At 47.3% G+C, this 15,000-nt stretch overlaps 1 protein-coding gene across 1 annotated transcript in view; it reads left to right on the top strand.

Moving 5' to 3' along the window:
- Nucleotides 1–7,834: 7,834 nt before the first annotated feature.
- Nucleotides 7,835–15,000, top strand: part of LOC120296866 — an 8,671-nt gene continuing 1,505 nt past the window's right edge. Inside the window, exons 1-9 of the mRNA XM_039318896.1 lie at nucleotides 7,835–8,472; nucleotides 9,248–9,339; nucleotides 9,490–9,669; nucleotides 10,730–10,780; nucleotides 11,776–11,796; nucleotides 11,889–12,035; nucleotides 12,780–12,847; nucleotides 14,390–14,432; nucleotides 14,514–14,577. Of these exons, the coding sequence (XP_039174830.1) occupies nucleotides 8,325–8,472; nucleotides 9,248–9,339; nucleotides 9,490–9,669; nucleotides 10,730–10,780; nucleotides 11,776–11,796; nucleotides 11,889–12,035; nucleotides 12,780–12,847; nucleotides 14,390–14,432; nucleotides 14,514–14,577 (814 nt within the window). The 5' untranslated portion in view covers nucleotides 7,835–8,324. The remainder of the gene's footprint in view (nucleotides 8,473–9,247; nucleotides 9,340–9,489; nucleotides 9,670–10,729; nucleotides 10,781–11,775; nucleotides 11,797–11,888; nucleotides 12,036–12,779; nucleotides 12,848–14,389; nucleotides 14,433–14,513; nucleotides 14,578–15,000) is intronic.

Raw genomic sequence — 15,000 nt, forward strand, 5'->3', positions numbered from 1 at the left:
AAGAGGCAGGAAGATGTTCCTTGCAAGAAAGAGCAGAGGAGAAGAAAGAGGAGTTGAGCACATGGGCAGTAGGTTTTTATACTAAAGTGACCAACTTTTTTACAATGAAAAGGAGGACACAAATAAATTGAAGAAAAAAAATATTATAAATAAAAGAAACATTTTATTCATTGCAACAATAATACAGACAACTTGCATGTGCAAAGTTTGCCAGCCGGGTGTTTTGGGGCGCTCAGCAGCAATTCCTATTGGCTTTCGAAAGCCAATAGCAGGAGTAGCACAGCTCATGCAAAAAGTTGGGGGAAAAAAATCATCAAAAAAGGTGCCGGAACGCCGTTCTGAGCATTCTATGAGAAAAAAAAAAAAAAGGCCCTGCAGATTATTCTTCAAATATCGAAAAGGAGGACATGTAGGAGGACACTTTTTTAGCCTTGTTTGGAATGGTTTCCTGTTCCTGTGGCATGAACCTCGAGGCTATTTCGGAGTGTTTTTGTAAACCTTGATATCTGTGGTTTAATCCTATTATCATATCCCGCTTCCCTGGTGATGGGGCTAATGACTCCTAGAGTTTGGGTGGGCTATGCAGATTTTAGGTCTCTTTATCTTCTTGACTTTTCTGGCTCCAACTTTCTGATGGTTACATTTGCATTTGTATAAAGCTGGCTCCTGTTTGGGATAGAGAGATTTGGGGGCAGAGTTGGCTTCTGCTTTTAAAAATCCTTTTTGAGGAAATATATTTTTCTGCCTTTTTAATATTTCCTTCTCTGGGGCTCTGACTTCCCTCAACACATTTTTATATCCTACTCCGACACAGATTCCCCCCTCACCTATTGCACTCAACGCCCCCTTCCCTAATCATCCGATAAACCAGTGGTTCTCAACCCTTTTAATGCCATGACCCCCAACTGGTCGTAAGTCGAGGACTACTCAACCGGTCGTAAGTCGAGGACTACCCAACTGGTCGTACGTCGAGGATTTTCCCTGTCCGGGAGCGCTGCACCTGCGTGGTGCCGCCCCCTGCGCCGGCCGAGGCGTAGCTGGCAAGCAACAGCAAAGGCGCAGGCCGACCACCGGCTGGGCTACCAGCTGGCCCAGCCAAGGGAGGTAAGGCACCCGCCGCGCCCCGCGCCAGCAACCCTCCCTGCGCCCGCCGGCCTCCCGCCTCCCACCCCTGGCCCTCTTTTACTTACATTTTTAGTAGTTGCTCAGCAGGGAGGGGTGGAAGCTTCCAGACAGCTCGCCTTCGCTGCAGACAACTTGCAGCACCGTTTGCAGAATGGGACTTTTGGTGGGCTCAGCAGGGCAGAGACAGCCTGGACAGTTCCTATTGGCTTTTGAAAGCCAATAGAATTAGACTCTATTCAAGAGAGTCTATTCTATTGGCTTTCAAAAGCCAATAGAATAAAAGGGAGTAGCACAGTTAAGGAAAAGGGGGAAAAATGGCAGATTGTGTTGTTTGGCGACCCCCGTGAAATGGTCGTTTGACCCCAAATGGGGTCCCGACCCACCGGTTGAGAATCGCTGCGATAAACTATCCAGACTGCCTAAAACCGCTATCCGTCCCATGTTCCAGGAAGCCCCATTGTCCATATCCTATCTTTCACCCTCTAATTTTCTGTGGCTCCTATAGTTATTTCGATATTTCCTCTCGCTTGCAATTTCAGTTAGCTAGCAACTTCTGCTTTCCCCATTTGTACCTGTCCAATACTTAGATAAGATATATATTATTATTTCTGATCTTCAGTTGGCTTCTGCTTTTCACATTAGAAATTTCTGAATAATACTTTATTCCTTTCAGTCTCCAGGCCTTTAATCGTCTTAGAAGATCATGTGAAACTTTGGTCCCCACAATATATAAAAAAGAGACACATGTGAGAAAGGAACCAAGCTCACAGGTGGCCTGAATCAACTTGGCGTGAAGATTTGAACTTCTTCAAAGCAAATAGATATTCCTTATCTATGCTTCGGTCAATCACACGTTTCAATAGACCCGTTTCGTCTAGTTATGAAACCAGTTTAAGAGAACAAAGAAGCAGGAAGCTCTTTTACGAGTACCAAGAAGTTGAGCCAATTAATGCAAGATTTAACATTCCTTCTTGAGTTTTTAGCGTTCCACACAATTTGCAACTGCCAGCTGAATATGGGCATTGATTTTATGAACTTCACCAAGGAACCGTAACTCCATGTCCTTCGCTACTCAATAGTAATAACTGTGAGAGGGACCTCGGAGTCCTAGTGGACAATCCCTTAAATAGGAGCCAGCCGTGTGCTGCAGCTGCCAAAAAGGCCGACACAGTGCTGGGCTGCATTAACAGAGGAATGGAATCAAGATCATGTGAAGTATTAATACCGCTTTACAAGGCCTTGGTAAGGCCACACTTGGAATCCTGCATCCAGTTTCGGTCACCACGATGTAAAAAAGATGTTGAGACTCTGGAAAGAGTGCAGACAAGAGCAGCAAAGATGATCAGGGGGCTAGAGGCTAAAACATACAAAGAACGGTTGCTAGAATTGGGTATGTCTAGTTTAATGAAGAGAAGGACAAGGGGGGGGGACAGGATAGCAGCCTTCCAGTGTCTCAGGGGCTGCCCCAAAGAAGAGGGAGTCAAGCTATTCTCCAAAGCCCCTGAAGGCAGGACAAGAAGCAACGGATGGAAACTGACCAAGGAGAGAAGCAACCTGGAACTAAGGAGAAACTTCCTGACAGTTAGAACAATTAACCAGTGGAACCACCTGCCTCCAGAAGCTGTGGATGCTCCAACAATGGGGTTTTTTAAAGAAGAGACTGGACAGCCATTTGTCTGAAATGGTATAGGGTTTCCTGCCTGAGCAAGGAGTTGGACTAGATGACCTCCAAGGTCCCTTCCAACTTTATTATTATTATGGATCATCACACAGTCAGCCAGATGTTCAGACTGGATTTGGCATTTTGTCTACCTATCGAGTCCTTACCCAGGACCTATTGTTGTTGTTGTGGACCTGTTATTGTTGTTGTTGTTATTATTATTATTATTATTATTATTATTACTATTATAAGGCAGCTGGGGTGGTCACAAATGGCGATCACACGATGGTCCTAGATACCTGCTGGTTGTGAAGCACCCAAATTGTGATCAAACGAATGTGGGGAGGCAGCGAAGTGTGAGGATCCATTATAAGTCTTTTTTTTTTTCAGGACCACTGTAACTTTTGGGCGGTCACTAAATGAACAGTCGTAAATTGAGGACTACATGTATTCAGGTCTTTGTGCCCTGAACTCTCATTTTGTATCCGTTCCATGCCTCTGGGCCAAGCTCCAGGCCTTCCTTGCCTGGCACCACTCCAGCAATTAAGGCTTTCCCTTAATTAATTAATGAGCTGCAGACCGAAAACTAAAGTGGTTCCATCCCTCCCCAATTTTATGACCCATTTTTTGCCACAATTCTTAAGCGAACCACTGCAGTCGTTAAGTGAACCACACCGTCAGTAAGTGAATCCAGCTTCCCCCACTGACTGCACTTGTCGGAAGAAGAGACTGGACAGCCCTTTGTCTAAAATGGTGTAGGACTTCCTGCCTGAGCAGGGGGTTGGACTAGATGACCTCCAAGGTCCCTTCCAACTTTATTATTATTATGGATCATCGCACAGTCAGCCAGATGTTCAGACTGGATTTGGCATTTTGTCTACCTATCAAGTCCTTACCCAGGATGATGATGATGATTAGTGTCTTGGGGAAACACCCAAAAAAGAACATTTCTAGCTACTTCTGCTTTCTCCCTTCTTATCTACAGTGTGCCAGCCTTAAAGGGTGAAGTCTTGATCTTCTGCATGTCAGCTTTGCTGGGTGAATTGCTTATGTAACCAAAGAAGGTATAAAAATAAGACTTTTCTGATATTTGGGCCTTTTCTCTCTCTTTTAGAGGAGCCCGTCTTTGTTCAGCTGAATAAAGACGTAAAGCTTGGAAGCAACTTCTGGTTTCCTGTATTTTTTTTTTTTTTTTTTATCAAACGAAACCTCAGAACCTGCACAGCGATGGAGATGGGGATGTGTTGCAGCGAACATAAAGGAAAGACAGTTCATGAATCACGGTCTGTTGAGGGTTTGGGTAAGAGCAAAAGGAGAGAGAAATAGAAGCGAGGCTCGGAGGAGATAACTCAGGTATATGGACAAGTCCTTTCTTTGTTAGATAACCAACAATTCAAGAAGGGCGATAATAGCAATTATTCTTCTGTCTGCTGGAATTCTAACTCAGGTAAAACTGAAGGTCCCACAAGTCCTTGTCTACTCTGGCTGACACCCTCATTTATCAGAAGGTGGTGGAAAGGACAAGGGGCCTGCTCTCTTGGGCCTCAAGGCGGACTCGGTGGACGGGATGAAAACTTTGGGGTCCTTGGTGGTCTCTGAGCTTGGCTGTTTCCTTGCTGACGTTTCATGACCAACTATGGCACATCATCAGTGCTAGGAGAGAGCGGAGGAGGAGGAGGAGGAATACTGTGGGGGTACCTGATGCTTTTTGAGTTTGGTTGCTTTCTTGAAGATGTTTCATGACCAACTAAGACATTCAGTTTTGGTCACCACGATGTAAAAAAGATATTGAGACTGAGTACAGAGAAGAGCAACAAAGATGATGAGGGGACTGGAGGCTAAAACATATAAGGAACGGTTGCTAGAATTGGGTAGGTCTAGTTTAACGAAGAGAAGGACAAGGGGGGACATGATAGCAGTATTCCAATATCTCAGGGGCTGCCATAAAGAAGAGGGAATCAAGCTATTTTCCAAAGCACCTGAAGGCAGGACAAGAAGCAACGGGTGGAAACTCATCAAGGAGAGAAGCAACCTAGAACTAAGGAGAAACTTCCTGACAGTGAGAACAATTAACAGTGGAACAGCCTGCCTCCAGAAGCAGTAAATGCTCCAACACTGGAAGTTTTTAAGAAGAGACTGGACAGCCATTTGTCCGAAATGGTGTAGGGTTTCCTGCCTGAGCAGGGGGTTGGACTAGATGACCTCCAAGGTCCCTTCCAACTTTACTACTATTACTATTACTATGTCATCAGTGCTAGAAGGGGATGGGGTTGGAGGAGGAGGAGGTGGTGGTGGTGGAGGAGGAGGAAGAGGAGAACTTTCCTTGGTGCACTCTGAGCTTGACTGTCTTTTTTGCAGAGGTTCAACTAGGGAACATCATCACTGTTGGGTAGAGCCTAGTTGGGTCAAGAAAGGTCTTCAAGAAGACAACCCAGCTCAGAGAGCATCAAGGACTGGGTTCAAACGTGCTGTACGTAAGGCAGGCATGACCAGTTGAGATGGACATTAGAAGACCTCCAAGGCCCCTTCCACCTTCTTTTTCTGAGACCTAACATGTTGAAGCACAGGTAAAGCTGGCAGGATGGGATCGTCTAGATAAGCAAAGTTCACGGGGGTGATCAACTTCGGATATCCATCTTTAGGGTTGAATTCGTTGAGGGAAGAAACTGATAGTCAATAAAAGATTCCAGTCCTTCCTTCTTTGGTTATCTTCTGACGCGATTTGGCCCCCTCAATAGTTCATAAAACCCAAGGGAGACCAATGATTTGCATAGGTTTTCCTCATTCCTGGATAGATGTTCAGCATATAAAGTTGGCCAACTCCAGGCTGCTTAAGAGAGCAGCAGAAAGACCGGGAGGCAGCCGTCAGCTCTGAGGGTCCATCCACACAGTCCTTGGATACGGGTTCCAGATATTTCTCAGGACAATTTCCCACCTCTGGTGGGTCTTCAGACACTGATGGGCCAAACCAGAAGGTCTGGAATGGCTTTGGCCAAATTCAGACATTCCTTGACCGAGAAAGATATGTCAGCATGCAGCTGTGTGAGAATTAAGTTCCTAGGCAGTAAAGGAAAGCATATCTCCTCCTCCTCCAGCTACCACCACCTCCTCCTCCTCCTCCTCCTCCTCCTCCTCCTCCTCCTCCTCCTCCTCCTCCTCCTCCTCCTCCTCCTCCTCCTCCTCCTCCTCCTCCTCCTCCTCTCAGCAAGTCCCACTCCCTTCTAGCACTGATGACATGGCTTGGTTGGGTCATGAAATGTCTGCAAGAAAACCACCAAGCTCACAGAGTACCCACAGTCATTCCTCCTCCTCCTCCTCCTCCTCCTCCTCCTCCTCCTCCTCCTCCTCCTCCTCCTCCTCCTCCTCCCCCCCTCCTCCTCCTCCTCTTCCAGTACCACCACCTCCTCCACCACCACCACCAACCTCCTTCTCGCCTTCTCCTTCTCCTTCACTTCTCCTTCTCTTTCTCTTCATTTCCTCCTCCTCTCCTCTTCCTCCTCCTTCTCTCCTCCTCCTCCTCCTCCTCCTCTTTTCCTTCCTCTTCTCTTCTTCCCCTTCTCCTAATTCTCCTAATTCTCTCCTCCCCCTCCAGCTACCTCCTCTTTGTCTTCTCTCCTCCTTCTCCTTCTCCTTCTCCTTCCCCTCCTTCTCCCTCTCCCTCTCCTGCTTCTCCTCTCTTCTTCTCCTCCTTCTCCTATTTTGTATTTTGTTTGCAAATATGAACACCCCAAATCCTCAATGTGTGAGGACGCAGGACTGTATTGAAGTTTTTATTGGGTGTGTCTCTCTGTGTGTGTGTGTGAGCTGGGTTGTTTTCTTGTAGACATTTCGTTACCAAACTAGGTAACATCACCAGGGCTAGAAGGGAGTGGGGTTTGTGGAGAGGAGGAGGAGGAAGAGGAGGAGAAGGATGATGATGATGATGATGATTGTGGGCTCCTTGGTGCTCTCTGAACCTGGTTGTTTTCTTGCAGACATTTTATTACCCAACTAAGTAACATCACCAGGGGAAAAAGGGAGAGGAGTTTGCGAGGAGGAGGAGGAAGAGGAGGAGGAAGAGGAGGAGGAGGAGGAAGAGGAGGAGGAAGAGGAGGAAGAGGAAGAGGAGGAGGAGGACTGTAGGGTCCTTGGTGGTCTCTAAGCTGGGTTGTTTTCTTGCAGACATTTTATTACCCAACTAGGTAACATCACCAGGGCTAGAAGGGAGTGGGGTTTGTGGAGAGGAGGAGGAGGAGGAGGTGGAGGATGATTATGGGTTCCTTGGGGTTCTCTGAACTTGGTAGATTTCTTGCAGACAGTTCATGACCCAACTAGGTAACGTCATCAGGGCTAGAAGGGAGGAGGAGGAGGAGGAGGAAGGTCAGTAGGAAACCCTATGCCATTTCAGACCAAAGGCTGTCCAGTCTCTTCTTAAAAACTTCCAGTGTTGGAGCATTCACCACTTCTGGAGGCAGGCTGTTCCGCTGGTTAATTGTTCTAACTGTCAGGAAGTTTCTCCTTAGTTCCAGGTTGCTTCTCTCCTTGATTAGTTTCCATCCGTTGCTTCTTGTCCTGCCTTCAGGCGCTTTGGAGAATAGCTTGACTCCCTCTTCTTTGGGACAGCCCCTGAGATACTGGAAGACAGCTTATCATGTCCCCCCCCCCCCGGTCTTACTCTTAATTAAAGTACACATACCCAATTCCAGCAACTGTTCCTTGTATGTTTTAGCCTCCAGTCCCCTCATCATCTTTGTTGCTCTTCTCTGCCCTCTTTCTAGAGTCTCAACATCTTTTTTACACCGTGGTGACCAAAACTGATGCAGGATTCCAAGTGTGGCCTTACCAAGGCCTTGTAAAGTGGTATTAACACTTCACGTGATCTTGATTCTATCCCTCTGTTAATGCAGCCCAGCACTGTGTTGGCTTTTCTTTTGAAGATGCTTCACTTCTCATCCCAGAAGCTTCCTCTGGTTCTGACCAAATGGTGGGGAAGGGAAGGATTTATACTCGTTGCAGACAGCCGGTCCTTTGCCTTCTTTTAGAGAGTTGTTGAGGCCATTTGGAGGTTGACCTGTGTCCTCAGGGTCAGCTGAGTGGTGCAAATGGGTGTGAAACCTTCTGGGCTGCACGATGTCTTCTGCCCTGGGTCCCTTCATGGTTGGAGACGGGCGCAGGATGATGGGGATGAGTCTGTGTGGTCTGCATCTCCAACTGAAGCGCAAATGGTTCCTGTAGTCTGCAAGGTTTTCTGGACATGCGTTCATGCTCCCGCATCCTTCGAAGGGGGTCCCTCCCAAAGTGCATGGCTAAATGTCCGTGGAGGTTCTCAGTCATCCAGGCATGGTTGTCCCAAAGGTGCTGCTTCAAGAGGCAATTGGACTTCCTTGTTTGTCCTTTGAAGACCTGTTGCTTCTCATCCCAGAAGCTTCTTCAGCTCTGAGTGGAATGGTGGGGCATGGAAGGACTGGGAATGTCCATAGGCATTGCAGATCATTGATAGATGCAACACTGAGTGAGCAAAGAACTCTGAATATCCAGGCCCCTTGGCTACCTCAATGATATGGTCCAATTCAGGCTGAGTCAAGAACGAGGGAGAGTTAGCGCCTTCCAGCCCACTGACTCTTCGTCTGTCTTCCTCCTGCAGTTTTGTAGGATCCTGAATGTTGTCTTTGATGTGGTGAAAGATAGGCTGTTGGACACGATGAACGGTGAGCTTCCAAGTCCCGTCACCTCATGGGCGCTCTCTCTGAGATCCATCAAACTAGGAACATTTTCTGCTTAAGTCAGGGAGGGCTGAGATGTTGGCCATGGATGGTGGTTGGTGGATTGGGTTGGGTCAACAAGGGATGGTATAAGGCTCCTGCCTTGAGCAGAGGGTAGTCTAGACAGGTCTCCTGCTTGAGTGGGAGGTTGGACTTGTGGGGTCCTTGGTGCTCTCTGAGCTTGGTTGTTTTCTTGCAGATGTTTCATGACCCAACTAGGGAACATCATCAGTGCTAGAAGGGAGGAGGAGGAAGGACAGAAGAAGGAAGGAAGGAAGGAAGGAAGGAAGGAAGGAAGGAAGGAAGGAAGGAAGGAAGGAAGGAAGGAAGGAAGGAAGGAAGGAAGGAAGGAAGGAAAGAAAGACTGTGGGGCCCATGGTGCTCTCTGAGCTTGGTTGTTTTCTTGCAGACATTTCATGACCCAATTAGGGAACATCATCAGTGCTAGAAGGGAGAGGAGGATTTGCAGAGAGGAGGAGGAGAAGGAGGAGGAGGAGGAGGAGGAGGAGGAAGACTGTAGAGTCCTTGGTGCGCTCTGAGCTTGATGGTTTTCTTTGAGCTATTTCATGACCCAACTAGGTAGCATCATCAGTGCTAGAAGGGAGAGTGGGATTTGCTCTCTTTCTATGTACTGGTGGCTGAGCTAGACATACATTCCTGGGGGAACCAACCTTCTGAGCCACCAGCCTTCTCTTCGATGGGCCCCCGTGTTTCCCCACAGTGGTCATCCCCTTTGAGCCCTACGGGAGGCTGAAGTGTCAAATGGCCAGCTTGCCTAGAATGCAGAACAGCATCTTATGGCTAAATCTCTTTGTAAGTATCCTAAGGAACTCCCTGCCACCCCCAACCCCCCGTCCAAAGAAACCTTGACTTGGGTGTGGGTCTCTGGGGTCCCTCCTGGGGGCCTCAGCTTTCCATGCTCTGCTGGGGCCCCTGGGAAGGTCTCCTCTGCTTTCTTCCTAGCTTGACTTTGACATCAAGGACCACGGTCTAATCACCCTCCCCGACTTGGCCCCCGACATAACCCTGCCCTCGCTGGAGAGCTATCGCCACTGCCAGTGTGTCCACGCAGCCGTCCTCAACATCTTCCTCTCGGTGGTCCTCAGGATAGAACCTCAGGAGCTCAGCTGCCCGCCCGACGTGGTATGGGGGAGGGGTATGGGGGAGGGGAGGGGAGAGGAAGAGAAGAGAAAGGAGAAGAGGAGGAGAAGGAGGAGTTAAACTGGGTTTCTTAGTGCTGTCTGAGCTCAGTGGTTTTCTCATAGACGTTTCATGACCCAACTAGGGAACATCAACAGTGCAAAAGGGAGGAGGAGGAGGAGGAGGAGGAAAACTGGGTTTCTTAGTGCTGTCTTAGCTCAGTGGTTTTCTCATAGACGTTTCATGACCCAACTAGGGAACATCATCAGTGCTAGAAGGGACGAGGGTTTGCAGAATGGAGGAGGAGGAGGATGAAGAGAGGAGGAGGAAGAGGAAGAGGAGGAGGGGGAGGAGGATGAAGAGGACGATGACATCTCGAGTTTCCTAGTTTAGACCCTGTCCAAGTTGTGGTTCCAACCTGGGGCCTGATTTACATCTTTTCCATGGCGTTCTTTTTAAAGATCCTTTAAATTTAAAAATGACATTTTGTTTATTCATTTGAAAATTTTAAAATACATTTGGAACCAAGGTAGCTTTTCACAAAAGGTAGCATCTGGGTGTGGACAGATAATTACTGAAGCGGTAGGATTAGTCCTCAGCAGAACGAGAGTCAAGGATACTCTGCTTAATATGACTGAACGTTGAAAATCTACACTAGACATGTAGGGATGCAGGTATTCTAATTATTAACCCTTTCCCTCTCTCCATCTTCCCCTCCCTCCCTCCCTCCCTCCCTCCCTCCCTCCCTCCCTCCCTCCTTCCTTCCTTCCTTCCTTCCTTCCTTCCTTCCTTCCTTCCTTCCCTTCCCTCCCCTTCCTCCCTTCCTCCTTCCCTTCCCTTCCCTCCCCTCCCTTCCCTCCCCTTCCTTCCTTCCTTCCTTCCTTCCTTCCTTCCTTCCTTCCTTCCTCCTTCCCTTCCTTCCCTTCCCTCCCCATCCTTCCTTCCTTCCTTCCTTCCTTCCTTCCTTCCTTCCTTCCTTCCTTCCTTCCTTCCTTCCTTCCCTTCCTTTCCCCTTCCTTCCTTTCCTTCCTTCCTTTCTTTCCTTCCTTCCCTCCCTCCTCAGTTTTCTAGAGCTGATGAACTACTAGCTGCTATCTTAGCTCTGATTCCAGATGTAAGTATGAGTCAAAAACATTTCCTTACCAAACTTTTCTGACAATCCAGCTGGAGAAAGGAACAAGAGAATTTCTGGATAAAGAGAAAACGTTATAGAAAAATACAAATCATCACAGGGAGGGTTAGTATCACTTTATATTACATTAGTGAGATCACCCTTGCAAATACTGCAATCCGTTCAAGTCACAGCGATACAGAAAAAAGGTGTCGAGACTCTGGAAAGAGTGCAGAGAAGAGCAACAAAGATGATTAGGGGACTGGAGGCTAAAACTTACAAGGAACGGTTGCTGGAACTGGGGATGTCTAGTTTAAAGAAGAGAAGGAGGAGGGGGGACAGGAGAGCAGTCTTCCAGTATCTTAAGGGCTGCCCCAAAGAAGAGGGAGTCAAGCTGTTCTCCAAAGCCCCTGAAGGCAGGACAAGAAGCCACGGATGGAAACTCATCAAGGAGAGAAGCAACCTAGAATTAAGTGGAAACTTCCTGACAGTGAGAACAATTAACCAGTGGAACAACCTGCCTCCAGAAGTTGTGGGTGTTCCACCACTGGAGGTTTTTAAGAAGAGACTAATCAAACCAATCAAACTAGTCAGTTTAGAGAAAAGAAGGACCAGGGGTGACATGATAGCCATATTCCCGTACTTCAGGGGCTGCCACAAAGAGGAGGGGGTGTCCACCTATTCTCCAAAGGACCTGAAGGCAGGACAAGAAGCCACGGATAGAAACTCATTAAGGAGAGAAGCAACCTAGAATATAAGGAGGAATTTCCAGACAGTGAGAACAATTAACCAGTGGAACAGCTTGCCACCAGAAGTTGTGGGTGCTCCAGCACTGGAGTTTTAAGAAGAGACTGGACAGCCACTTGTCTAGGCCAGGGACTCCTACTTGACCAGGGGGCTGGAGTAGAAGACGACCCAAGGTCCCTTCTGTTATTCGATTTCACTCTGTTTCCTTCCGCCAAATGCCATACTCAGATTTTCGCTCTCTTTTTTTACAGCCACCTTCCTTCATCTCCTTGGTAAGTAACATCCCTACAGGACTTTGCAACTGGGGTATTTGGGATTCGCTTCCTCCATTTGTTTTCCTTTTCACCACCCCATTTTGCTCCAGGCCATCCTGTATTTCCGGATCAGCCTCTTGCAAAGTCCCGTGATTCACTTTGGGAACGACGTTGCCATAGTCCAGGTTTCGGTCCAACTTGAATTCTTCGTCAAGAACTCGGACGGCTCCACAACTTCCGTAGTCATTTTCCAAGAGGTACGTCAACCCCACCCACCTCTAAGGAGCCCCAGCAGTCTCAGCTTGGCTTCCCAGGATGACTGTTGACCTCTAGGAGATGTTCTAACTTTGGTCAAGGCTGGCTGGGGACTTCTGGGCGTTGAAGTCCCCAAGTCTTCCAGTTGCTAAGGTTGGACATTCTTGATTTAGATGCTCTTCAATTCTTGAGTTGAAGTCCCCAAGTCTTAAAGTTGTCAAGGGTGGACACCCCTGCTTTAGATGCTCTTCAATTCTTGAGTTGAAGTCCCCAAGTCTTAAAGTTGCCAGGGGTGGACATTCTTGATTTGATGCTCTTCAATTCTTGAGTTGAAGTCCCCAAGTCTTAAAGTTGTCAAGGGTGGACACCCCTGGTTTAAATACTTTTCAATTCTTGAGTTGAAGTCCCCAAGTCTTAAAGTTGCCAGGGGTGGACATTCTTGATTTGATGCTCTTCAATTCTTGAGTTGAAGTCCCCAAGTCTTAAAGTTGTCAAGGGTGGACACCCCTGGTTTAGATGCTCTTCAATTCTTGAGTTGAAGTCCCCAAGTCTTAAAGTTGTCAAGGGTGGACACCCCTGGTTTAAATACTCTTCAATTCTTGAGTTGAAGTCCCCAAGTCTTAAAGTTGCCAAGGGTTGACATCCCTGGTTTAAATGCTCTTCAGTTCTGGAAGTTGAAGTCCCCAAGTCAACGTTGAACACTCCAGGTCTAATGGCTCTCTCTTCTCTCCATTGTCTATCTGCAGACCCTCAGCCTGACTGCGACCTTCTCGTTGACCAAAGGCTATCTATATGCCTCCTTGTCCATCTCAGGGTGAGACCTGGTTCTCTTCTTACCAGACTTCCAATGCTCTTTGGGACCTCCATTTTGAAGGAGATCTGTTGCCCACTCTGCCTTGGGAACCCCCATCTGGGTTTGCCTTCAATAAGATATCCTGTCCCCCAGGTAGACAAAATGATTGGCTCTCAGGGATGTCCACAGAGATGCCCAAAAAGTCAAGGTGATTGAAACTCTGCTCCTTTTTTATGGTCTTGCATCATTACCGTCTTGACTTGTCGGAGCATATCTTCTGGGTCAACCGTGATGGCCATGCTCTTACAACAGGCCATTTCTAAGCCAGGATGGATTCGTGTGATAGAATGGTTGCCCCAAAACAGGGTAAGCTAAAACTTCCTATCCTTATTTAGGAACCAAGCCATCAGATGGAGTTTCTTCTGTTTGACCTGGATCAAAATTTCTTTGTGAGCCTGCTAAGAAATTGATCTCTGTGAAACGAAGACCCCGTTAGGATGAGGTTGCAGAACAAAACCTGCCCCCCAAAAACCAATAATTGCAGCTCACTGGAATTATTTATTCAGTACGCCCTGGAAGAATTCCCTCCAGAAAATAATGGGGGGGGGGCCCTACAGACATATTTATGCATTTCAGAAAAGGAGGAGAAAACAATGTATGCATATATTTTCTTTCTTTCTTTCTTTCTTTCTTTCTTTCTTTCTTTCTTTCTTTCTTTCTTTCTTTCTTTCTTTCTTTCTTCCTTCCTTCTTTTTCTTCCTTCCTTCCTTCCTTCCTTCCCTCCCTCTTTCTTTCTTTCTTTCTTTCTTTCTTTCTTTCTTTCTTTCTTTCTTTCTTTCTTTCTTTCTTTCTTTCCATGGAAATCTTCTGATAAAACCTACCACGGGGCTGTGAACTACTAGGCCACATTCCTTATGTCTCAATTGATCTATTTAACGGTCCCATTCAAGGCCTATTTATATATACCAGATCTCTCTCTCTCTCTCTCTCTCTTATCTATCTATTTTTCTGTTTTGTCTGTCAATCATTTTTCTTGTCTGCCCATCCATCCATCCCTCTACCCCTCCATCCCTCCATCCCCCATCCCTCCATCCCTCCATCTATCCCTGCCTCCCTCCCTCCTTCTATCCATCCATCCATCCATCCATCCATCCATCCCCCTCCCTCCCTCCATCCCTCTTTCCCTCCCTCCCTCCCTCCTTCCCTCTGTCCATCCGTCCGTCCATCCCTCCATCCACCCACCCACCCACCCACCCACCCACCTATCTATCTATCTATCTATCTATCTATCTATCTATCTATCTATCTATCTATCTATCTATCTATCATCTCTTATCTCCATCCATTCATCCATCCATCCATCCATCCATCCATCCATCCATCCATCCATCCATCCATCCATCCATCCATCCATCTATCTATCTATCTATCTATCTATCTATCTATCTATCTATCTATCTATCTAATTTCCCCCCCAATGCCTACACAGTATGATCAGAAAGTCTAGTAGGGGATTTTGTGACTTTCTTTGATGATGAATAAATTCTCTTTTCTGCCTTTCAGCCATAAAGCTGTGTTGATTTCTTCAGCTTTGGGCATTACGGATGTAAGTGAGATTCTCTGCAATATCAGTCCGTTCTCTTTTGGCCAAAGGCCCCTGCTGGCTTCCTTTTCTCTTCCCTTTTAGGTCAGCAGCCTTGAACCTCACTGGGGCAACCTGCTGGGAGAAACCTTTTTGGTTTCCGTCAACGGTAAGATATTCTGCAGAAACACAGATGGGGGCCGAAGCAAGAACCCCCCCCCCCGGCATCCTGTTTGCCCTTTGGGCCTTGTAGGATGGTGCTGTCAAGAAGTGATGGCAAAAAGGCCAAATGTGGAGGACGCAATTTTTTTCTGAGGTGCTTGGTGGTCTCTGAGCTTGGCTGTTTTTCTTGCAGACGTTTTACGACCCTACTAGGGAATATCATCAGTGCTAGAAGGGAAGAGGGGGAGGAAGAGGGAGAAGGAGGAGGGGGAGGAGGAGGACTGTGTGGTTCCTGGGTGGTCTCTGAGTGTGATGGTTTTCTTGCAGAGGTTTCATGACCAGCTAGGGAAAATTATGAGTACTAGAAGGGAGTAGGGAGGGAGGGAGGGAGGGAGGGAGGAGGAGGAGGAGGAGGAGGAGGAAAAGGAGA

Source organism: Crotalus tigris, unplaced genomic scaffold (assembly GCF_016545835.1).
Source record: "Crotalus tigris isolate CLP2741 ecotype Arizona unplaced genomic scaffold, ASM1654583v1 scf7180000021643.52994198:917841, whole genome shotgun sequence".
Taxonomy (NCBI): Eukaryota; Metazoa; Chordata; class Lepidosauria; order Squamata; family Viperidae; genus Crotalus; species Crotalus tigris.